We start from the raw sequence: 20,050 nt of genomic DNA on the forward strand, positions 1-20,050 counted from the left end.
TTACCAAAGTTCCCTTCTGCTTGTTTTGATAGGCAGAATAGTAATAGCTGCAAATCAAGTGACTCTGTATTATGGTGTCTCTTTCCTATCCAGAGTGTGGCTCTATACATACTTGGTGATGAGAGTGCTGTATCTAATGAAGCTTCCCCGTATTTGTACAAAATTACTTCAGGTAATGATGCTTTAATGCCATTGCACTATCTCCTGGTGCCTTGTTTGTTATATGCTGTCCTTTTACTTGGAAAACAAGGGGATAACCTGGCCTTGTCTTCTTTAGGGCAACAAAAGCAACAAGTGGAGCAGGATGACAATCGGTATGTTTTTCAATCCCATGTTAAATTCTGAATATTTGCCTTTCTGTGAAGCTTTTGATTAGGTTTTATTGGCTTCTCCTTTATTTTCCATTATTTTACAGATGCTGTTTTGGACACAGTACATCTATTTCCAGCCTCGCAGAGAAGCTAATTATTTGGTTGACTAATATTGGTATAAGCAACTTTTATCTTTGTGTGAGATGGTAACAGCTGTAAATAAGTATCAGAATTGCATAGTATGAGAAGCATTATATCAAGTTGTGATTAAGTTTGGTTTTTTTTTTTTCGTGCTTGCAAACTTAAAGGTTTCACCTTAAGAGATCTGGAGACTCTCCCCTTTGGTGTGGCTCTTCCTATCAGAGATGCAATATATTACTGCCGAGAGCAGCCTGCTTCAGACTGGCCAGAGGCAGTTTGTGTCTTGATTGGGCGCCAGGATCTGTCCAAACAGGCATGTGAAGGCAACCTACTGAAGAGTAAATCTGTGAGTATGGGCACAAATGGATTTCGTGATGCTGACTGTTGGACACAGCACTCTGTGCAGAAGCTCTTCCACCATCTGCTGATGCTCGGGCAGTGTAGGTTAATGGGGCATGGAAGGTGCAGAATTCAAGACTGAAGGCAATATGGGATTTACATGCATGTGAGAGCTTCAGTATAAAAACCAGCATCTGTCCCAGGAAGACTACGTACACAGCTGTGCAAATTCAGTAAAACAGATTTTAGACTTCATTGAAGCTTAGTGCTCAAAAGTTTTGCCTGCAGAGCAATTTGATTGTAAGTCTTCCTCTCCAACATCTTTTGGTACTGCCTTTTTGGTACTCTATCTAGGAACTCTGCCATTGTAACATTGGCCCAGGGAGAAGGAAGCAGGAATAACGACTGTTTACATGGGTAGGATAAGGGGGAATGGTTTTAAACTGAGACAGGGGAGGTTTAGGTTGGATGTTAGGAGGAATTTTTTCACACAGAGGGTGGTGAGGCACTGGCACAGGTTGCCCAAGGAGGCTGTGGATGCCCCATCCCTGCAGGCATTCAAGGCCAGGCTGGATGTGGCTCTGGGCAGCCTGGGCTGCTGGTTGGTGACCTGCACACAGCAGGAGGTTGGAACTGGATGAGCACTGTGCTCCTTTTCAACCCAGGCCATTCTATGACTTCTCAGTCCATCTACTTCTGGAGTTGACATAGCTGGGGTTTCCTTTTTCACTGGAACATCTGCGTTGTTTTCTGAAGTACAGTTTTCATGTTGTTTTTTTGTTTTGTTTTGTTTTTTTTAGGAAGGGCTTAGTTATTTTCATCCTGAAGAAAACTGATTAAAAAGGTGTCTTTTTTCTTTTGAATATCATCTTCTGGTGGTGGGAAATAGTGGCATCTCTTGGAGTTAGAGCTCTCTGAAGTGTCTTTTGTTGAGGACACTGAAATCTAAAACTATGTGAAAGCTGACTGATGGTTTGTGTGAATAATAGCAGAGACTCTGTGACTTTTTTTTTTTTTTTCACAAGTCAGGAAAAGGGTTTTGTATTCTCAGGTACATCTTGGTTAAAGTAATTTTAACTGTCTTAGCTTTGGAAGTGATGTTAAAATTACTTGGATTTTTTAACAGGGACATCTGATTACATTTCAGAAAAGTTAAATGTTTTTCTTAGTCATGTAGAATAAAAACAAAACTATATATTCAAATCTGATGCGGCACCATTAATTAAGAAAGCATTTAATTTTCTGCTGGTTAACTTTTCCTAACTCTTAACAGTGCTGAATCGTAAAACGATGATGAGTCTGATTTTATCACTCTACAACAATGCCTCGAATATATTTTACCTTAAAAGGATAGTGATTTTCAAACACCAAATTGTTTGTCATTTCTCAGGAGGGCAGGGTGGAGTTTCCTGTTTCAAAACGGACGCTGGCTTTATGGGTGGTGCAGTTATGTATTGAGATTTAGCGCATATTTATCAGAAGAAATTAGTTTTCATTCATCAGCTGTTAATCTGCCTGCACTCCTGGTGTTGTGTGCCTTAGGAGAGCCTATGTTAGATCTAGTTTTGATCTAGTTTTTTTTTTTTCTAGTCTTAGATTTGATGCTTCTGATAGTTGGCAACGCTTGTGCCCTACTGAAAATGACTTCTGTTCTCTTGCAGTCTGTGGGCCCAGTGCTGTCCTCTGATAGTCCATCTGGAGCTGAGGCGGAAGAGGATGAGGATGGCATGCACAACATGAACGATGAGGTCATGTCACTAATATGGAGCAAGGATTTGAGAGTGCAGGAAGTACGCAGGCTCCTTCAGAGTGCCCGTCCTGTGCGTGTCAATGTAGTGCAGATGCCAGAAGCCAGTGACCATGATTTCATAGAAGAAAAAGAAAACCGGTAAAGATTCTGTTTCTAGCAGGCTTTCCCTTAGGTGAAAAATGGCTATCCTTGACTTTGTCTTATCAAACAGTGTGGTGTATTTCTGTCTGAACACAACAGTGAAGTAGGCAGACCTGAACGAAGGACGCAATAGAAGAGTTGTGTTTTGTAACTCAAGTGTTGAAGTTCAATATGTATCAAAGCTTGGTTTGGACAGCTGTTAGGCTTGGAGCAGCACATGGGGAAGTCTATTAGTTTGAACCCCACAGGGCATTTAGGGTTAGAAAATTAAATGTTAAAGTATATTAAATACACTTTGTGGAGGAGAGTGAATAAAGCATAGTCCATCTCCTCCATAAAACTGGAGAGCCCTTTATTCTGTTCTAAGCAAGTTTTAAGTCAGGGGATCTAGTTAGTTCTACAGAAAGCAAGGTCACTGCTTCATCCCTCTCTTGAAAGCTCCTATTGGAGCTACTGTTTGCCTGTTCAGTCGCCTCCCTGTTCTGCTTCTTTATTCAGTTGTCTTAAAGGTCTTAACAGCGTTGTCTTTGAAAAAATAAAATAAAAAAGGGGGGAAAAAAAAACAAAACTTCAGAGCATTTTTAACATGCAAAACACTCTATAGAATTAGAAAACTAAAGGAATGCATCAGATTTTATTGTCTGACCTAACAAGCTGAGTAATCTAACAAGTCTAGAAAGTGTTTCCAGAGTAAATCATAGAGAATTGTGGTCAGTATTCCTGGAAGTACACTATTAATTCTGTACACTGTTATTACTAGATGTGATCACTAGTCATAGCAAGATCACACGGCAATTCACTTTGTTTTGCTTTCTCCTTTCACCTCACTTCTGATATGCAATTAAATTGTGGTATGAGTTTAACTAGCACCTAGCTTAAAGTGAGAAACAGGCAAATTTCAACATCATATCAGTTGAAGTGCATCTTTGTGATTAACCTTGAAGGACTGAAGACTTTGGTTTTTTTAAGTTAGACCTACATAAAAAAGAAGGGAGGGGAACATAATGCTGTCTGAATCAGAAAAGGAAAAAAAGCTGACTGTCCAGTGCCTGTTGTGTAGTCTCACTTTATTGGAACACATTAAGCAATGGGTTTTGTTCTGGTCTCCTTAACAGGTTGTTACAGCTGTGCCAGCGAACCATGGCACTGCCTGTTGGGCGAGGAATGTTTACTTTGTTCTCCTACCATCCTATTCCAGCAGAACAGCTGCCCATTCCTAAGCTGAATCTAACTGGTACGTTGCTCAGTGTTTTCTTCTGAAGAAATTCAGTATTGAACAGAATGTGATGGAGTTTCTTAATTTTTACCCCACTGTTTTTTGAACCTCTTGCAATCTTACAGCACCTTCAGTGTCTCTTTTCCACACTGTAAGTGGGCTTTGGGAAGAAATAGCACTTTCTGTTTTGAGTCTGCTGCTTGCTAGTATTTTCTCCTGGGATGGTCAAGACCAACATTATTTTCTAGTGCAGACATTGTATCAGGCACATTCTTACAGGCAGAGAATAGTACAGTTGCCCGAGGATGTGTAGCTGCTCAGTGTTGTGGTCATACAGAGAGCAGATGCTGCAGGTCCTCATTGCTTTTGATCTAGTGTACTGTGCTCATCATCTGATGTGCCTGAACATATCTAAGATTGTCTTTAAATCAGAAGCTTGACTTTCATGCTGTCAGTGTTGACTTGGCAAGCTACTGAAATTCAGAGCAGTTTCTGGAGGGGTTTGGATTCACCTAATTGCTGTCAACGATTTCAATTTCACGGGCAGGCCGTGCTCCTCCTAGGAACTCTACAGTTGATCTGAACAGTGGGAATATCGACGTGCCCCCTAACATGGCTTGCTGGGCTAGCTTTCACAATGGAGTGGCTGCTGGGCTGAAGATTGCACCTGCTTCACGGATAGATTCTTCTTGGATTATCTATAACAAGCCTAAGAATGCTGAACAAGCAAATGAATATGCTGGCTTCCTCATGGCTCTGGGTCTCAGTGGACATCTCACTAAGCTTGCCACGCTCAATATACATGACTACTTAACAAAGGTGAGGCATTCTTTCATAAGCAGCAGAGAGAAATGCTTCTGAGACGTGATTTCTGTAAACAAAACAGGCTTTAAAAAAGAAAGCGGCGTATTTGAGAACTGAAATTAGAAGTTTCCTGGTGCAGGCAAAAATCAGAACTGCTTTGTTAATCTTAGATTTTGTTCTTAAAACATCCTGTATGTTGGGAGTACAAGGAAGTAAATATCTACATTATAACCATGTTTAGCAGTTCATTGTGTATTTTCATTTAGGTTGAAATTTGCTTCTATAGCAAGATCATAAACTTGGGAAATGCAGTTACATCCATAACAGCTAGCATTCATTTTCCTGAGGAGCTGCCTGCAAAGCTTTAGCAGCTGTGTATGTTGGAGGATGTGAGACCTGTCTTTGATACTGGGGCAGGCACCTTTCTTTTCTGAATGTACCTACTTTTCTTTGTTGCTGATATGGTTCCTTTCTCAGGGCCATGAGATGACAAGTATCGGGCTGTTGCTTGGTGTTTCTGCTGCCAAGCTGGGCACGATGGATATGGCCATTACACGGCTTCTGAGTATCCACATACCTGCCCTGCTGCCACCAACTTCAACAGAGCTGGATGTCCCCCACAACGTGCAGGTGGCTGCTGTGATAGGAATAGGCCTTGTCTATCAGGGCACTGCACACAGGCACACAGCTGAGGTTCTGCTGGCTGAAATAGGTGGGTGCTAACATTGAAAAAACAAGGTGATGACTGGGAGAGTCATAACATCTGTGTGATTTCCAGTGCATCAGGGATCTGAATGTGTCGAGAGATCTTCTAATTACACCTCTGTCACTGCAACAGGCAGTTGCACACATTTCCTAAACCTCATCTTTTGCTTTCAAAGGAGCAGAAGTTCTTGTGAACTGTGTTTGTAGAGTAGAGAATACTCAAAGAATTTAGCAGAGGAAATGCGGAATCGTTGGTGCCGGAGCTAAATCCTTACTGCGTCTGGAAACTTTGAGTAGGACTGGTCTGGGGCTCCTGGGGTTGCTAGCTGTAAAAGGTAGAGGGACTTGGTAGAAGGATTGCCTTCATTTCATATTCCTATTAAACCAGATGTTGTAGATTCCTGCAGAAATTCTGACTCTACAGCACTTAAGTAGATGTGGTGCTTCCCAAGATGCCTGTTATTTCTCATGTCTGTCCGTGAGGTAGCTGTGTCACCATAGGCACCATGTTGAGACACTGGATGGGAAAAACACTTGTCTCTTGCAAGGGCAGGCTTTTTGACTCGCTAGGTTTGTGGAAGCACAGTTGTCATCTCAGAAATTCTTCTGTTCCCAATTTTGTGGCTCAAGGTTTTCATTTGAGAGCTGACCCTGAGCAGTGGAGCTCTGCTCTGAATTGTCCTCATTCTGTGTAATTCTGATTTTATTTCTAACAGTAAAGTTCTTGTTCGTGTCTGTGTAACCTCAGTTAAGAGGCTGCAGTTCACTAAATAGAGAATGGGGTACATTTTAAGATGAAATTACATCTGCACATACCAAATTACCAGAAACAGTCTTTCAGAAAGTGGCGGCTTTCGAACTCTGCTGACAGTGTTTGTGTAGGCTCAGCAATCTTCAGAGTATGTGTAATGGTGTGGTGTTTTTTTTTTTTCAGGACGTCCACCTGGACCAGAAATGGAGTACTGCACAGACAGGGAGTCTTATTCACTGGCTTCTGGACTAGCTTTGGGCATGGTGTGCTTGGGAGTAAGTGCTGCTTTTTATTTCAGCTGCAATTAGTAGAAGAATCGTTGTATATTGGGGCAGGGCTCATGAGAATTATTTCATCATCAAACCCTCCCTTGGCCAAATGATTTTTTTTTTTTATTTTTTTGGTCATATAAGGAAACATTTGACTGTTATTTCTTTTCTTCTCTTCTTTAGCATGGCAGTAATCTGATAGGTATGTCAGATCTCAACGTTCCTGAGCAGCTTTACCAATACATGGTTGGGGGCCACAGGCGGTTCCAAGCAGGAATGCACAGGGAGAAGCACAAGTCTCCCAGTTACCAAATTAAGGTATGTATTGATGTTCTCTTCTCGTTTGAGGGGAAAGCAATATCAGCTCAGAAGTCTACAGAAGTCTGTATCTCGATGAATGAAGTGACCTTGAATCTTTACTCTCATCACCTCTTCTAGTCAGCTAGTGTACGTGTGCTTGTGTTTTCACAGGAAGGAGACACAATAAATGTGGATGTTACTTGTCCAGGAGCCACGCTTGCCTTTGCTATGATCTACCTAAAGACTAATAACAGGTATTAACCTTGGAGTTACTCAAGCACTTTGCTGTAGCTTGTGATAGGGGTTTAAGCTGCCATAATGTTGGCTTTGCCCCCTGTGGCTCGCTGAGGTTTTTGTGTTGCTGTAGTACAATCTGGAAATCCTGTTCCTTTACTGTGCTCTGCAGATCCATTGCTGATTGGCTTCAAGCACCAGATACCATGTACTTACTGGACTTTGTAAAACCAGAGTTCCTTTTATTGAGAGTAAGATTTTTTTTTTTTCATTTCTCAGTCTTTTTACTGATGGTGAACATACATCTTTTTAATAAACTCCATATGCCTGTCATGCAGAACCCTTTCTACAGAGAGCTGCTCTTTTACTTGTCAGCTAGAATCATACCTTCAAAAAGTCTCTGCTTGCTTCTTACACTATGCTAGAGAGACAGAATTTGGTGAGAAACATTTGAAGAATACGTCTCAAATAAGAGTAAATTAAACATTTAAGTGATCATTTTGTACCTTTTCCCAAATTAATTTTCAATGTTGAAAAGCAGTTAAGCTTCGGCATCTGTGGGAGCAGTAATGTGCTTTCTTGCCAGTTTACCAGCTAAAGTTACAGACTTCCCAAGGGCTTATTCTGTGGCTTTTTATTCTCCAAGCAGAATTTTAATCACACTAAAACAAAAGCTGTTTTACCATTTCTAATATGAAAGCTAAGAAACAGCAATAGAGCTCCTAATGGAGGGCTGCATTTCTGGATGCATGTAATATGTTAAAAGCTAACATTGATGTATTTTTTCTTACCTTTTGGCTTTGTCACTTTCCTAGACCTTAGCTCGGTGCCTGATTTTGTGGGATGACATCATGCCCAGCACTGAATGGGTTGATAGCAACGTGCCTCAAGTAGGTATTTCTGCTTCCTGATTTTACACCTTGCTGACTTGTGCAAGTGAACATTTCCTCAGTTACATGAGCTGTGCAGTAAAGCATGTGTTAATCTGCTGCATTTCCTTAACATGGGAGATGTGATTTGATTTAGGAGAGACTGTGGGCTGAGCTAACAGCACTGCTCACTTATCACACTGAGGCCAGAGAAGAGGGGTAGAAAAGATGACTGTAACAGACACAAATTGCATCATGAGAATTTCTGTTATATTGTAAGGAAACAGTGTTTGCAGGGGGAGTGGTCAGATATTAGAAGGAAAGCCCAGAACCTCTGGCTCTGAGATCATTCAGAGTGGAATTTGATGAGAAAACCTGAGCAAATCTGGTCTGTCTTTGAAGATGGCTTTTCTTTGTGCATGGGCTCAGGCCAAAGACTGCTGGACTTCCCATCCTCTGAGACTTCTGGTGTTTTTGGCCCAGTGTGTCATCAAAGCACATTTCAAGTTTGTTGATGTGACAGAGATGATGGTTATGCAGGATTCTTTGACTGTTATGGGAGCCCTTTGACTGTTATGGGCTCGCATCCCATTTGGCATTATGGGATGGGATTCTTCATGGCAATGATGCTGGAGGGGGAAAGGAGTTAAACTTTCCTCCACAATGACCAAACAAACTGGGTGCAAAACTTTTCTCCAGGAGGATCAACTATATTCTAGGATATGTTGTGTGGAATTTTTAAGAGCAAATTAGATAATATCTCTCAGAAATAGAGGGTGGAGACGAATTCCCTGGCCTCACAAGGTCTCATCCTGTTCTGCTTTCTCTGATATTTGGGTACATAGAACACTATCACGCTTCTGACATAATAATGCCATTGTTTTAGAAATACTGTTTAGAAAACTGTTTTAGCAGTAGCATGTCAAAGAAAAGCTAACTTTTGTGTTCCTTTGAAACAGACCTTTTTTGTATCACATGAACCCTTCATGGCTGGAGGGCTTAGAGAGGTTCCTCTCTATTCATTTTTCTCTGGTGCTTTTTTATAGATCATAAGAGAGAACAGTATACCTCTTCATGCAACAGAGCTGCCTTCATCAGAAGACCTGAGTTTAGAAACACTGATGTAAGTAACTTGTAAAAGATGAGATTGCAGATAAAGAATATCTTACAAAGCCCAGTTCTGCTTCTGAAAAAAAATGCAGCTGAACTTTTAAAGACATGTTAGGCTCAAACAAGTCTTTCCCTTGGTATTTGGGGAATTTATTCTGTTTTCTGTAATGGAGAGGATCTGTCTTTTTTTTTTTCTTTTATGTTTTATTATAAGAGCTTGTGATGCATACTCAGGTTAATAAAAAAGAGGAGTGCTTAGTCAATTCCTGTCTGTGTTGTTTACTAGGCAAGCTCATGTCTACATCATTGCTGGGGCATGTTTGTCACTGGGATTTCGATTTGCTGGCTCAGAAAATAAGGCAGCATTTAACTGCTTGGTAAGAGGTTGGATTTCTTTTCACCTTGAACCCGTGGAGCTATAGCTTATCCTGTGCATCTCTATTCAGTATGCATTTCTTTCCTTTCCAGGACAAATATGCAACAGATTTCCTGAAAAGTTTGTCAGCACCAACAGCTTCTATAGTGAGTTCTTCCAAGTTTTCCCTCTACTTTGATTACCCTCACTGAAATGTTAATGCAAGCAGAACCATCCCTTTCTCTTGTATGTATTACAGACTTACAGAATGTAGCAGGGTTGTGAATCATTGTTAAGGACTTCACTGTTTCTCCACTCTCCCTCTTTCTGTGGAATGTGGTTTTCAAACTCTGGGGTAGACAGCAGCCTAGTAGACAGATCAGAAGCGTGCATTTGACCGCAGCAGTGTGATGACACCTTCCCTGTTGTACACAAAGATAGGTCACTACAATCTCGAAACGTGCCTGAGCGTCTTGCTGCTGTCTCTTGCAATGGTGGTGGCTGGCTCTGGAAACTTGAAAGTTCTTCAGCTTTGCCGTTTCATGCACAAGAAGACCGGCGGAGAGATGAACTACGGCTTCCATCTGGCTCACCACATGGCTTTGGGGCTTCTCTTTCTGGGAGGAGGAAGGTAACTTGCCATTTCCTAAGGCTGTTTTTCTTTTTGTTTTCCACCTTTCCTGCAGAAGCAGGAGCAATGCGTGATTTACTTTCTTTTTTTAATGGGAACATACTTGTAAATTCCTTCTCTGCACTTTGTTTCTGTTCTTCCCTCTTGCAGGAGACCAAAATGTGTTGAATGTCTGGTAGTGGCATGTGTTTGTTAGCACTAAAGCTAATAGATAATGTGTTTTCAACAGGTATTCACTGAGCACTTCAAATTCTTCCATTGCTGCTCTCCTTTGTGCTCTATACCCTCACTTCCCTGTTCACAGCACAGACAATAGGTAAGAGTTTGCATAGTTCTTTTTTAAAGTTTAAATTTCCTCAACTTTCAGGCTAAATAATCTCCTTACAATTGAGGTTATATAGAGAAATCCTCTAGAATGTTTATATGGGCACCTCATGGCTAATTTTGTGCAGGTTCTTCCCCTGCAGAAATGTAAAAAGCAGAAGTAGTAAGATGGCTCTGATCATTGATCTGTGAGGAAATGCAAACAGGTGTCCTGAGGCCACTGCTTGTGCTACTATGACTTGTCTGTTCCAGCTTGCTCAGCAAAAAAGAGTCATGCAAAATCTGTCCATTAATGATTCTTAATCTGTTCTGATTAAAATCCATGGAGTCCTGTCTTGTTAGCTGAAGCATGCCATGTTAAGGAAGTCTTGGAAACCTGCTAAATTACTCCAAATTTCACTTTGCTTCAGTTGACAGCTGTGTGCAGTTCTTGAGCTGTGTGCAGTTTAATATTTGGGATTTTTCTGTGCCTGTACTGCATGTCTTGAGTTTCCTTTCCCCACACCCAGGTATCATCTTCAGGCTTTGCGACACTTGTATGTGCTGGCAGCAGATCCAAGGCTCTTGATACCTGTTGATGTGGACTCAAACACTCCTTGTTATGCACTGATAGAGGTTACATTCAAGGTAAAGAGTAAAGGTGTTTGAGGAGGTGTGGGAGGCAACTGAAAACTCTGATACACCAAAGCTCTGCTATTTTCATTGTTGTGGCCTGCAGTCTTGGGTTTGTTTTCAAGTTGTGGTGGAGATAAGCCTGATTCTTTAGGCAAATAATTGAAGGGCTGTGTTCAGCCCACTCACATGCTATGTATGCTTTGATGACATGTAGAGAGGAGAATACAGGACAAATAAAAAGCACCACAAAGTCTTCAAGTGTGTAATAACTGACCCAGAGTTGTGCTTCTTGTCTTTCTAAAACTTCCAAAGACATAGAGGTGGTTGGAGCTGTTTCTGGGTTTAACAGCTGCCTTCTAATTCTGCTGAAACTGGCAACTTGGTGTCTGTTTACATGACGTGCCTTTTGGGGAAGAATGCTTTCTGCAATGTTTATTGTCATATAGATTAATGTGAGATGGGTGGTGCTTGAGAAGGACCTAAAGAAGGGGCTGCTGAGATTTTGGGGGAGAAGTTTTGCAGTGCAGATCCTTTGTGGGTCTGGTGAAGATGCTGACATTCATTGCTGTGGAAAGATAGCCCTATCCATACTATCACTTCCTTCTCAAGCTTTTGGATTTCAGCTGTGTGCCTCCTGGGTGGTGATGCTTCCTTGAGAATATCTCTCTAGTTCAGGCTTATGTCTTGTAATGTTAAAGGCAATGCTAAACTATGTATTTACTCAGAGTTCAGCAACAGAAACTGATTGACCTCTGCAACTGTGTTGTGAGAAGCACATTTTCTTTCTTTTCACATGAAAGTGAGCTTTAGTAATTTGTGAATCCTGATGGCATTTTGAAGGGCACGCAGTGGTATGCAGAAACCACCGAGGAAATGATGGCACCCACACTTCTTCCAGAGCTTCACTTACTGAAGCAGGTAAAAGAAGTCTGTGTTTAATGGGGAACGTCATCACCTGGGTTTTGTGCTGCCCATGGTGCAGGAGCAATTGAAGTTTCTTTGATCCAGTGTCCAACACCAGCCAAGTTCTGAACAATGCTGTCCTGTAGCAGTGGCTCTGAGGACAGTTGCCACTATGAAGTGCACATGCTGTCTCGTGGCATGTGCTTCTCTTTGGTCTTGGCTGTCACACTTTCAAGATCTGATGTAGCAGGGATTTCCCTGTGCCAAAACCTACATGCAGGGGAGACAAAGCTAGGCCCTCCTTCATGTTTTCAGAGTGGGTAGCATGATAAAAGGTTGTTTCCCCTTGTAAGGGCAGAGGGAGCTTTAGGCTTACATAGAAAACCCTAACTTTTATGTTTCTGCTTATACTTAATAATAAAAATGCTTAAATCAACAGATCAGAGTGAAGGGACCACGGTACTGGGAACTTCTAATAGATCTAAGCAACGAAACAAATCATCTCAAGTAAGTATTATTTGTAGTGCTTCAATGAATAATAACCTTGTAGTGTTTTTTCAAAATAAAATAGAATTAAAAAAAGCCAACAAACTCCCATACTTGTAACACCTACGGTTTGCAAAGTAGTCTGGTTTTGATCAGTTTGCTGTTGTGCATTTGACAGTGCTTTAAAGTGAAGAAAGAAACTGCGTAGTTGGTTTCACCTGTCGATGAGAATAATTCATGCAAAAACAGGTCAGGGGAAAACCTGATAGTAAAAACCACAGATATTGGTAGCGGGATTTTAGCAGCACCAGAAACCATCTGAATCTCATGGTTTTAGTTTAGTTTTGAGTTGTAGTGATGTCATGTTTCCCAGGCTGTTGATACAGTAATTAGCCAGCAGTTACCGCTTTGTGAAATACAATTTCTCTGATGTTACGTGAGGTATACAATGCTTACTGCATTTTTAACTCTCCATTGGGCAACTGTGAAAAACAGAAATCTTACCGGAATCACAGTATCTGTGAGTAAAATCGTTCTCTCTTAGTGCTTCTGGCAGCCTACAGTGTTACTTGTCTCCGTGAGTAGTGTAAAAGGAGCCAGCTGCATCTTTCAGCAGCAGCATAGTTGTTCCAGTTACATGAAATGCCACCATTGAGATTAAGTTAGGCATTACAATGCTGTGGCTGTTTGTCCGTGCCTTTAGTGATAACAGAGCTGATGCAGAGTGCAGAGTCCTCCAGATCAGCAGACACATCCTGAGTCATCTGCTGCACCCACCAGAGCTGGCAGAGCACGGCTTGTCCTTCTGCACAGACTGCTCACACTTCAGTGCTTGTTGGCCCCAAAAGAGCCTGTCAGAACTGCCACAGCATGAAGCAGCACGGGTGGCTGAGGCTCGCTGCCTTTGGCTCTGTCTCCTCTCTGGGACTCCAGATGCTTTGACTCTGCCACCTCTTGTCACAGCACCACTTACACTGTCTTGTCCCAGCCCTTTCAAATGTTGGGCACCTGGCTGGCATTGTTTTGAAGGTAAAAACATGTGAAAAATCTTTTTTCCTGCCCTAGTAGAACAAGATGCTGCTGTGATGTTATGCTAAGTAGTTACTTTCAATATGGAGAACTTAGTTGTTTTAGAGGTGCCAGTGCCTACACTCTGACTCATGTAAACATGCTGCTGCTTTGCAACTTTTTGTAAGTCTTGTAATTTTTGAACTGCTACATGCTTTTATTTGTAGGTTTGGGCAGGGGTGGGGAGGAATGGTTGTGTTGGGTCTTTTCTGTTTATTTTACACTGAGGGAAGACTTGCTCAGAATCACAGCATGCTTTTAAATCTGTGGCTGCCAGCTTGTGTGGTTTTCCTTGGTGCTGGACAAAAACCTGCTTCAGGAAGTTGCATTCCTTGTGTTAGCAGGGCTTACCCTGTTTTCATCACCATTGCCTGCCTCCACATCACCATTTAATAGCAGCCTGCCCTTGAAGATACCAACATTTCTATGTTTATGCAAGCTTAAATAATCAAGGCAAAGCATAAGTCTGGGGATATTACATATGAGCTGTGCAGCTCATGTTTATTTTGCAGGTCAGCCTCATTGTGTGCGTCTGCCAATGTAAAGTAAGCACTGCTGTTGTTATTTCAGGTCAATTCTTTCAAAGGGTGGTGTCTTATATGTGAAGCTGAGAGCTGGGCAGCTCTCCTACAAGGAGGATCCCATGGGCTGGCGCAGTTTCTCAGCACAGACCATCACTCATGGAAATGAAGCTCGGTCATTCAAGGTATCACTGCCTTACTGGTTCTTGTGCAGACAGCATGGCAAATAGAAGTGGAAGCTGGTAAAACTTTGTTAAAAAGAGATCTGGCTGTAAAGTAATGTCACGTAACAGGAGTGTCCAAGGACAAGCTGTGAGGAACTGAGAGTGCCACCTCTGGAATGACAAGGGGAAGCACAGCACGTTTGGGCTGTGTTATTTCCAGTAGGTAGCACTGCCACCAGGTTATGGGTACTGAAGTCACTTGTTTTGCTTGAGGGAGAAGGAGTCTGGTGGCTTTCCTAAGGCATGCAGGGAACTTAGGCCAATAGCTGCAATGCAGACGTGTGTTTGACACAGAAATACCAGACAGATCCTGCCCATGATGTGCTTCTCATAGGTTGCAGTGTTCTCACTTGTGTACTGGGGAAGGAAAAGATGGGTATAAATCACTATTTCATTTGTGTGATGAAACCAAAAAGCTCGTTTTAAGAGTGTATTTTAATTTATTTTGTAGCCAGAAGATATTTCTGCTTTTACATCTGATCCTGCTCTGTTATTGTTTGCTGAGTATTTTTGCAAACCAACCGTGAACATGGGCCAGGTATGATGTGTACACGTGAACTGTGCTTCCTTTTTCATGAGTCAAAGGTGGAAAGGTGGAAAAGAAATCAGTTAAGATGTGAGGAACAAAATTCAGTCCTTTGGGAGTTTTCTGAGGGATGCTTTTAGTGCGAAATAGCACTAACTCTTCAGTTGTTCATGCAACCTCAGAGTTGGTTAAGCTACAAAATACACCAATGGTTGTGCTGTGTTCACTGCAGAATGCACTGACCAAATCCTGAGAGTCCTGTGCAGTGTCCTGCAGCATTTAGGTGGAGTCACTGCAGAAGAGGGCTCTGTATTTCTCTGCACAAAGTCACCTAAGGGAGCAAGTAAAATACAGCTGAGTCACACCCTGTGTTAATAATCATGAGAAGGCAAGCAAGCTGCTTGGCGTTGCCCAGCTATCATCAATTTGTGGAACATCAGTGGATGGGTTGACTTGAGTGGAAGGAAATTGGAGCAGTGTGCACTTTGTAAAATGTGTGTTTTATCAGAAACAGGAGATGCTGGATTTTTTCTCTTCCATTCTCTATGAGTGCGTTACCCAAGAAAAACCAGAGATGCTGCCCACGTACATAGCAATAGATCAGGTGAAGTAAATACTGTGTTTATTGTTACTGTTTTGCTTTGGCATATAAGAGTGTGCATTGCATACACTTCTATGGAAATAAAGAATGGGGGATACGTTGGTGAGCTTATAGGAAGAGTGGTGATTTTAAAAGCAAATTGGAAAATAGTGTAAGGCTGTAAAAACTGTAATTACACAATGAGGTTAACTGATGGCTGAAAGGGGATCCCGTTGGAGAGAGGAGTTTTTAAGGTTCCTTTTCTGTCTTTGTTGAGTTCCCGTTCTCACAGTTGCTTTGTGTTTCCCTCTGCTAGGCTGTGAGGAGATTGGAAAGAGGAGAAATGTCTGAGACATTTGAGCTGGGGCAGATAAAGCTGGTGCTAGAATTCTTCAATTCTAGATGTCACCAGGGGAGGATGAGCAGGAATCCAAACAGAGGACTCTTCATGAACTCTGAATTTCTGCCTGTGATGAAGTGCACTATTGATAAAGCTCTGGATCAGTGGCTTCAAGGTATGGAGAACTGACTTTAAACCTACAGCTGTGGTCACGATGCAGTGTTATCCTCATCTTGCTGATTTAGGTTGACTTTTGCTTAAAAGCACTGGAAAAACTGAAGAGAAGGCAATGAATGTTAGCATGCAACAACTTGTTGCCATGTATTTTAGCCTTAGGATCACGTATTGCTTAGCTGAGACAAAAAGGATGGGTTTTACAATTGAAGGGAATTCTTCAGCAGTGCAGTTTACACAGAGGTCTGAAGTCCTGCTCATGTGTGACTGCTGCTTTCATATCTTGCCTACCAGCTTACTGCTTAGACCTTCTTCAACGTGGTACTGCAAGTCTGTCAGGGAAAGACTGGGTTAATGCACTCTGTTGATAGAGTGCCATCAATGAGCTCCAGCTACTGCCCTCGAAATAGTTGCTCTTTTTTTGAGGCTTTAATCTCTCAAATATTAACACCAAAAATACAAATGCTGGAATGTTCTCTGACCACCTAATGAGGCTGTAATTGGAAAGTCTCCAGAAATGATCGTTAGGTACTCCCTGTTAGCAGGAAACTAGTAATATGGTGTTTGTACTATTGATTTTTTTGTTGTTCTGTTTGAGTACTTTTGTGTTTGCATATGCATGAATGTTATCTCCTCGTGTATGGTTGTGGTGCCAAAACTGAAGGTTGGTCGCCCCATCTGAGTTTTCTTAGTGTGTAGTGTGTTTGGAGTGAAGCATCCACTGAATTAAGTACGATGGCTGTAGTGTGTGGGAGGTTTTACTAACTCTGAAGATTTTATGCTATGTTAGGGAAAATTTCCCTAATCTTGTGTTAAGATAATTATCTAGAGCAAGAGTGGGGGATGAGCACAGCAGAAAACAAGGTGTGGGGTAATGTAACAGAAGGACGGAGGTTTTTAAAGAAAACCCTTAGCCCACCTCCTATGGGGAGATGGAGACTTTTCAGCAGGCTCTTCCTGGTGATACACTGTTATGTCTCACCTTTTCTTCTATCTTCACATGCTCCCTAAATTTCATCAGTGTGTCTCATGCATTGCAGCTGGAGGAGATGTCTGCCTGCGTTCCTACTTAAGCAGGCAGCTTAAAGATGAAGCCCAGCAGAACATGCTGGCATGCTTCCTTGTTTACCACTCGGTCCCATTGCCTGGTCAGCTGGCAGCTGGAGGCCTGGAAGGTAAGGCTGGAGTACATGCTGAATTTGGGTGGATGCATGCATTTGAGTTTGATCTTGTATGCTGGACTAAGTGCATCCTTCTCCATTACGTGGCTGTGCTTCTCTGAAAGCCATTAACATCAATTTTTATTCTTTGTTAATTGCCTTGAATCTGGGCACAGGAGTTAAAGAGTTGATGCAGGGCTAGAGCAGCCAGCATTATCCACTATGGATGTCTTGGCTTTCTCCAGACCTGCAGGAAATGAGATCCTCACAGGCAGCAGAACTAGATGAGGAGGCCTATGGCAGGAGTCAGCATTCCTTTCTTTAGGCTAGCCCTATCTTAAGTGTCCTTCAATCTTTCCTGTAAGTACCTAGTCACAGTGTTAGCATTCCCTTTGGGATTTCCAGTGGTGATCTGTTTGGAGATCCAGAGACAGAGATGTCTGAAGACAGAGATGGCTTAAAATTCTGCTACAAGGACTTGCTTTTTAACAGGCGTTACAGCAAATTGGGGGGTGTGTGTCCAGAAATTCTCCCTGAACACTGACACTTTCCTCTCTTGATAGTTCCATTCCTATGCAAGTGTTACACCAGTATGTGATTGCTTTCTTGCTTTCTGTCATCTCTCCAGGAATCACCAACTTCTCCGAGATGCTTTTGAAGTTCAAGCAGTGGAATGTGCTGGTTCGTGCATTACTAAGGCTTGCTCCTGTGTTGCTTAAAAATCCCCAGTCCATGGTGCTGTAGTGTTCTGGCATGGAAGTCCACGTTGTGCTCATTTTACATGAGGTTACTGAGCGACAGAGCCAGTGTTGTTCCATGCTGTTCAAAAACATCCAGGTAAAAGTGTACTTTCTTTTGGAACTTCACAAACAACAAACTTCAGTCTTGCCCCTTGTGATAACTGTGACCAACAGTATAAACTGTTGGGAGAATAAGAAATGGTGTAAAAGTGAACAAATAATAAATTTACTTTCATAACTAAAGATTGTTTTCAAGTACATACTTTGTGCTGAGTTCTGAAAAGACCTTGGCTGGAACCACGTAACTTCCTTGTTTTTATAGCTTCCTTGCTTGCAGTGCATCATAATCTGCTCCCATGAGGTCCTGTAGATGTCAGGAGATGAGCAGCCCAGAAGATGCCAGACTTGCTTTTCCTCTTGGGGCTTGGGTTGGAAGGGAAAGCAAGCCACCTGCCGTGCTGCTTGCATCTTGCCAAGTGTGCTTTTCAAGAACTGACGTGATCCTTCAGTCTCATTCATGCCATTTTTTCCCTCTCACAGAGCCTAAAGTAGAATCTCTTCTATAGGCATAAGATTTCTGTGGGTCTGAACTGTTTTGCTCCGACTTGTCCACAATACACTCAATACTGCACTGTTTACATCTCTCTCCTTTTGTAACCTTTGTTCTGCAATTAGTCAGTTGCTGCTGAGAAAACACCTGCCTCCACTACGTTACGTTATGTCTGGGCAAGAACTGAAACTACTTGCAGACAATTTAAATAATTGGGCATTCATTTGTGTTTCCTTCATCTCTGCTACAATTCCTGATGTGTTTCCCCAGCGCGCTGAACTTGGAGCGCGGCTGCTCTCTGTTTGTTCTGGGCAGGCAAGGCACTTAATTTTTCATAAAACAGGTGGAGTTACTCCAATAAAAGCAGCCAGAGGTTGAATGATTACTTCTAGAAGAGCAGCCGGAGCCAAGTTGTTGGGCTTGTGTATTCTGAAACTTGAAGTTTGATCTCCTTCTGCAGTGACTTTGATCTCCTTTTCTCCAAACCCTCACGCAGGGGAGCCAGAGGGCCTTAGGGAGGGGAGAAATGGATGAAGACAACTAAGAGTGATGATGGAGAAAGCAAAAGGTGTAAGAACACTTAAAGTTTGTAATTTTTTTTTTTTCTAGAGAATCCTTGTGTAGTAACTGAGGTTTCAGTTTTAAGATGTCCTGAAGTGAAGAGTTGTGTTCCAGCTGTGTTGAGCCCATAACAAATCCCATTTCCTTCCCCTCATTTTTTTTTTTTTTTTAAAGCTATTTGGAACTTTGGGCACCTATCACAGGAAAGTCAATGTTCTGTTCCAAGGGAGATTAACTGATGTGATGGACAAAGCACAGAACTCAGAATAGCTGCCCTTGAGCTGCTCCCAGTGACCTGGGCTGCCTGTCCTCCAGCTCCTGCAGCTGGCTCTGGGTCAGAGCAGGGGCTGCAGAAGAAGGTGAGCCTGATCACTGGGTGGAGCAGTGTGTGCTGCAGGAAATCAGATGTGTGACCTGAAGGAAGTTCCTGCCTGGAGTGCATGAGGAGGTGGAGGATCTGTGTTTGGGAAAGAGGGGAGCACCTGGCAGTGCCTCAATGGCAGCTGAAGGCAGACACGTTAGGTTTTAGTTCTATAAAAAGAAAACCAAAACCCACCTATTCCACAGGCACCTCCTTTGGTGTGTGAGTTAATAAACCTCGGGGCTTCAGGCTGACTCTGTTCTCTCCCAGATGGCCTCTGCCTGAGCACCTGGGCAGAGGCAAAATTTCCACGACTGGGGAAATGTGCCAGGCACAAGCTTTGCAGAAAACTCGAGGTGGTTTTGAAACCTTGAACGCAATGGGCCGACTGCTGACTTGGGAAGGGGAAGCTCTGGGAGCTGCTGCTTGGTTTTGGTTCTGCCTTATGTGCTCCTGGCTGGGGGAGGCTGACATCCTCCTCTGGGTTTACAAAAGTCTGATAGGTGCCTGTGAGAGGGTGCTGTCGCCGCCCAGAGGGATAGGTGAGGCTTTGGCTGGCAGTTGGCCACCAGCACAGGGCTGCCGACTGCTGATCCTGCTGCACCAAACCCCAAAATCAAAGATCTGGGAGCTCAGCTGAGGAAGGAGCTGCGGAGCGCAGATGTTGGCGTGTCCAGCGCGGTGCTGGCAGCGCAGCCGGGAGCTGCCTGCAGGAAGGCGGGCGCGTGGGTGTGCGTGTGTGCGAGCTGCGCGAAGCCGAGAGGCTTCCTGTTTCCTTTTTAAGCTTTTAACAGAATTTGAAAGCAGCCACCGCCGCGACCTGGACCAATGATCTGGGCAGAGCGCGGGGGGGAGTTTCAGCTCAGCAGCTCTGGCGCCCGTTACAAACAGCGGCCTTCGCTCCCGGCCACGCGCAGCCCGCGCTCATCTCAGTGCCCGCTCCCCCGGCCGCCCAGGGTAAGGTGCTGCTTGCTGGCTTTGTGAGACACTA

The 20,050-nt window shown here is 42.9% G+C and overlaps 1 protein-coding gene across 6 annotated transcripts in view; it reads left to right on the forward strand.

Moving 5' to 3' along the window:
* Window positions 1–17,830, forward strand: part of ANAPC1 (anaphase promoting complex subunit 1) — a 34,031-nt gene extending 16,201 nt beyond the window's left edge. For 5 of the 6 annotated variants that reach the window (XM_042815481.1, XM_042815488.1, XM_042815507.1 and 2 more), the window contains 27 exons: window positions 94–172; window positions 278–314; window positions 416–486; window positions 620–798; window positions 2,453–2,679; window positions 3,798–3,916; window positions 4,446–4,717; window positions 5,180–5,414; window positions 6,342–6,433; window positions 6,611–6,745; window positions 6,899–6,981; window positions 7,134–7,212; window positions 7,777–7,851; window positions 8,877–8,953; window positions 9,227–9,317; window positions 9,409–9,462; window positions 9,733–9,926; window positions 10,156–10,242; window positions 10,760–10,877; window positions 11,706–11,783; window positions 12,208–12,275; window positions 13,893–14,028; window positions 14,519–14,605; window positions 15,102–15,197; window positions 15,490–15,688; window positions 16,728–16,862; window positions 17,476–17,830. In XM_042815481.1, coding sequence (XP_042671415.1) covers window positions 94–172; window positions 278–314; window positions 416–486; window positions 620–798; window positions 2,453–2,679; window positions 3,798–3,916; window positions 4,446–4,717; window positions 5,180–5,414; window positions 6,342–6,433; window positions 6,611–6,745; window positions 6,899–6,981; window positions 7,134–7,212; window positions 7,777–7,851; window positions 8,877–8,953; window positions 9,227–9,317; window positions 9,409–9,462; window positions 9,733–9,926; window positions 10,156–10,242; window positions 10,760–10,877; window positions 11,706–11,783; window positions 12,208–12,275; window positions 13,893–14,028; window positions 14,519–14,605; window positions 15,102–15,197; window positions 15,490–15,688; window positions 16,728–16,862; window positions 17,476–17,591 — 3,219 coding nt within the window. In that variant the 3' untranslated portion in view covers window positions 17,592–17,830. The remainder of the gene's footprint in view (window positions 1–93; window positions 173–277; window positions 315–415; window positions 487–619; window positions 799–2,452; window positions 2,680–3,797; window positions 3,917–4,445; window positions 4,718–5,179; window positions 5,415–6,341; window positions 6,434–6,610; window positions 6,746–6,898; window positions 6,982–7,133; window positions 7,213–7,776; window positions 7,852–8,876; window positions 8,954–9,226; window positions 9,318–9,408; window positions 9,463–9,732; window positions 9,927–10,155; window positions 10,243–10,759; window positions 10,878–11,705; window positions 11,784–12,207; window positions 12,276–13,892; window positions 14,029–14,518; window positions 14,606–15,101; window positions 15,198–15,489; window positions 15,689–16,727; window positions 16,863–17,475) is intronic. The other variant, XM_042815497.1, reaches the window with a different exon arrangement.
* Window positions 17,831–20,050: the final 2,220 nt, after the last annotated feature.

This window comes from Centrocercus urophasianus, unplaced genomic scaffold (assembly GCF_019232065.1).
Source record: "Centrocercus urophasianus isolate 14NV4802_14NV808 unplaced genomic scaffold, USGS_Curo_1.0 seq_10, whole genome shotgun sequence".
In the NCBI taxonomy this organism is placed as follows: domain Eukaryota; kingdom Metazoa; phylum Chordata; class Aves; order Galliformes; family Phasianidae; genus Centrocercus; species Centrocercus urophasianus.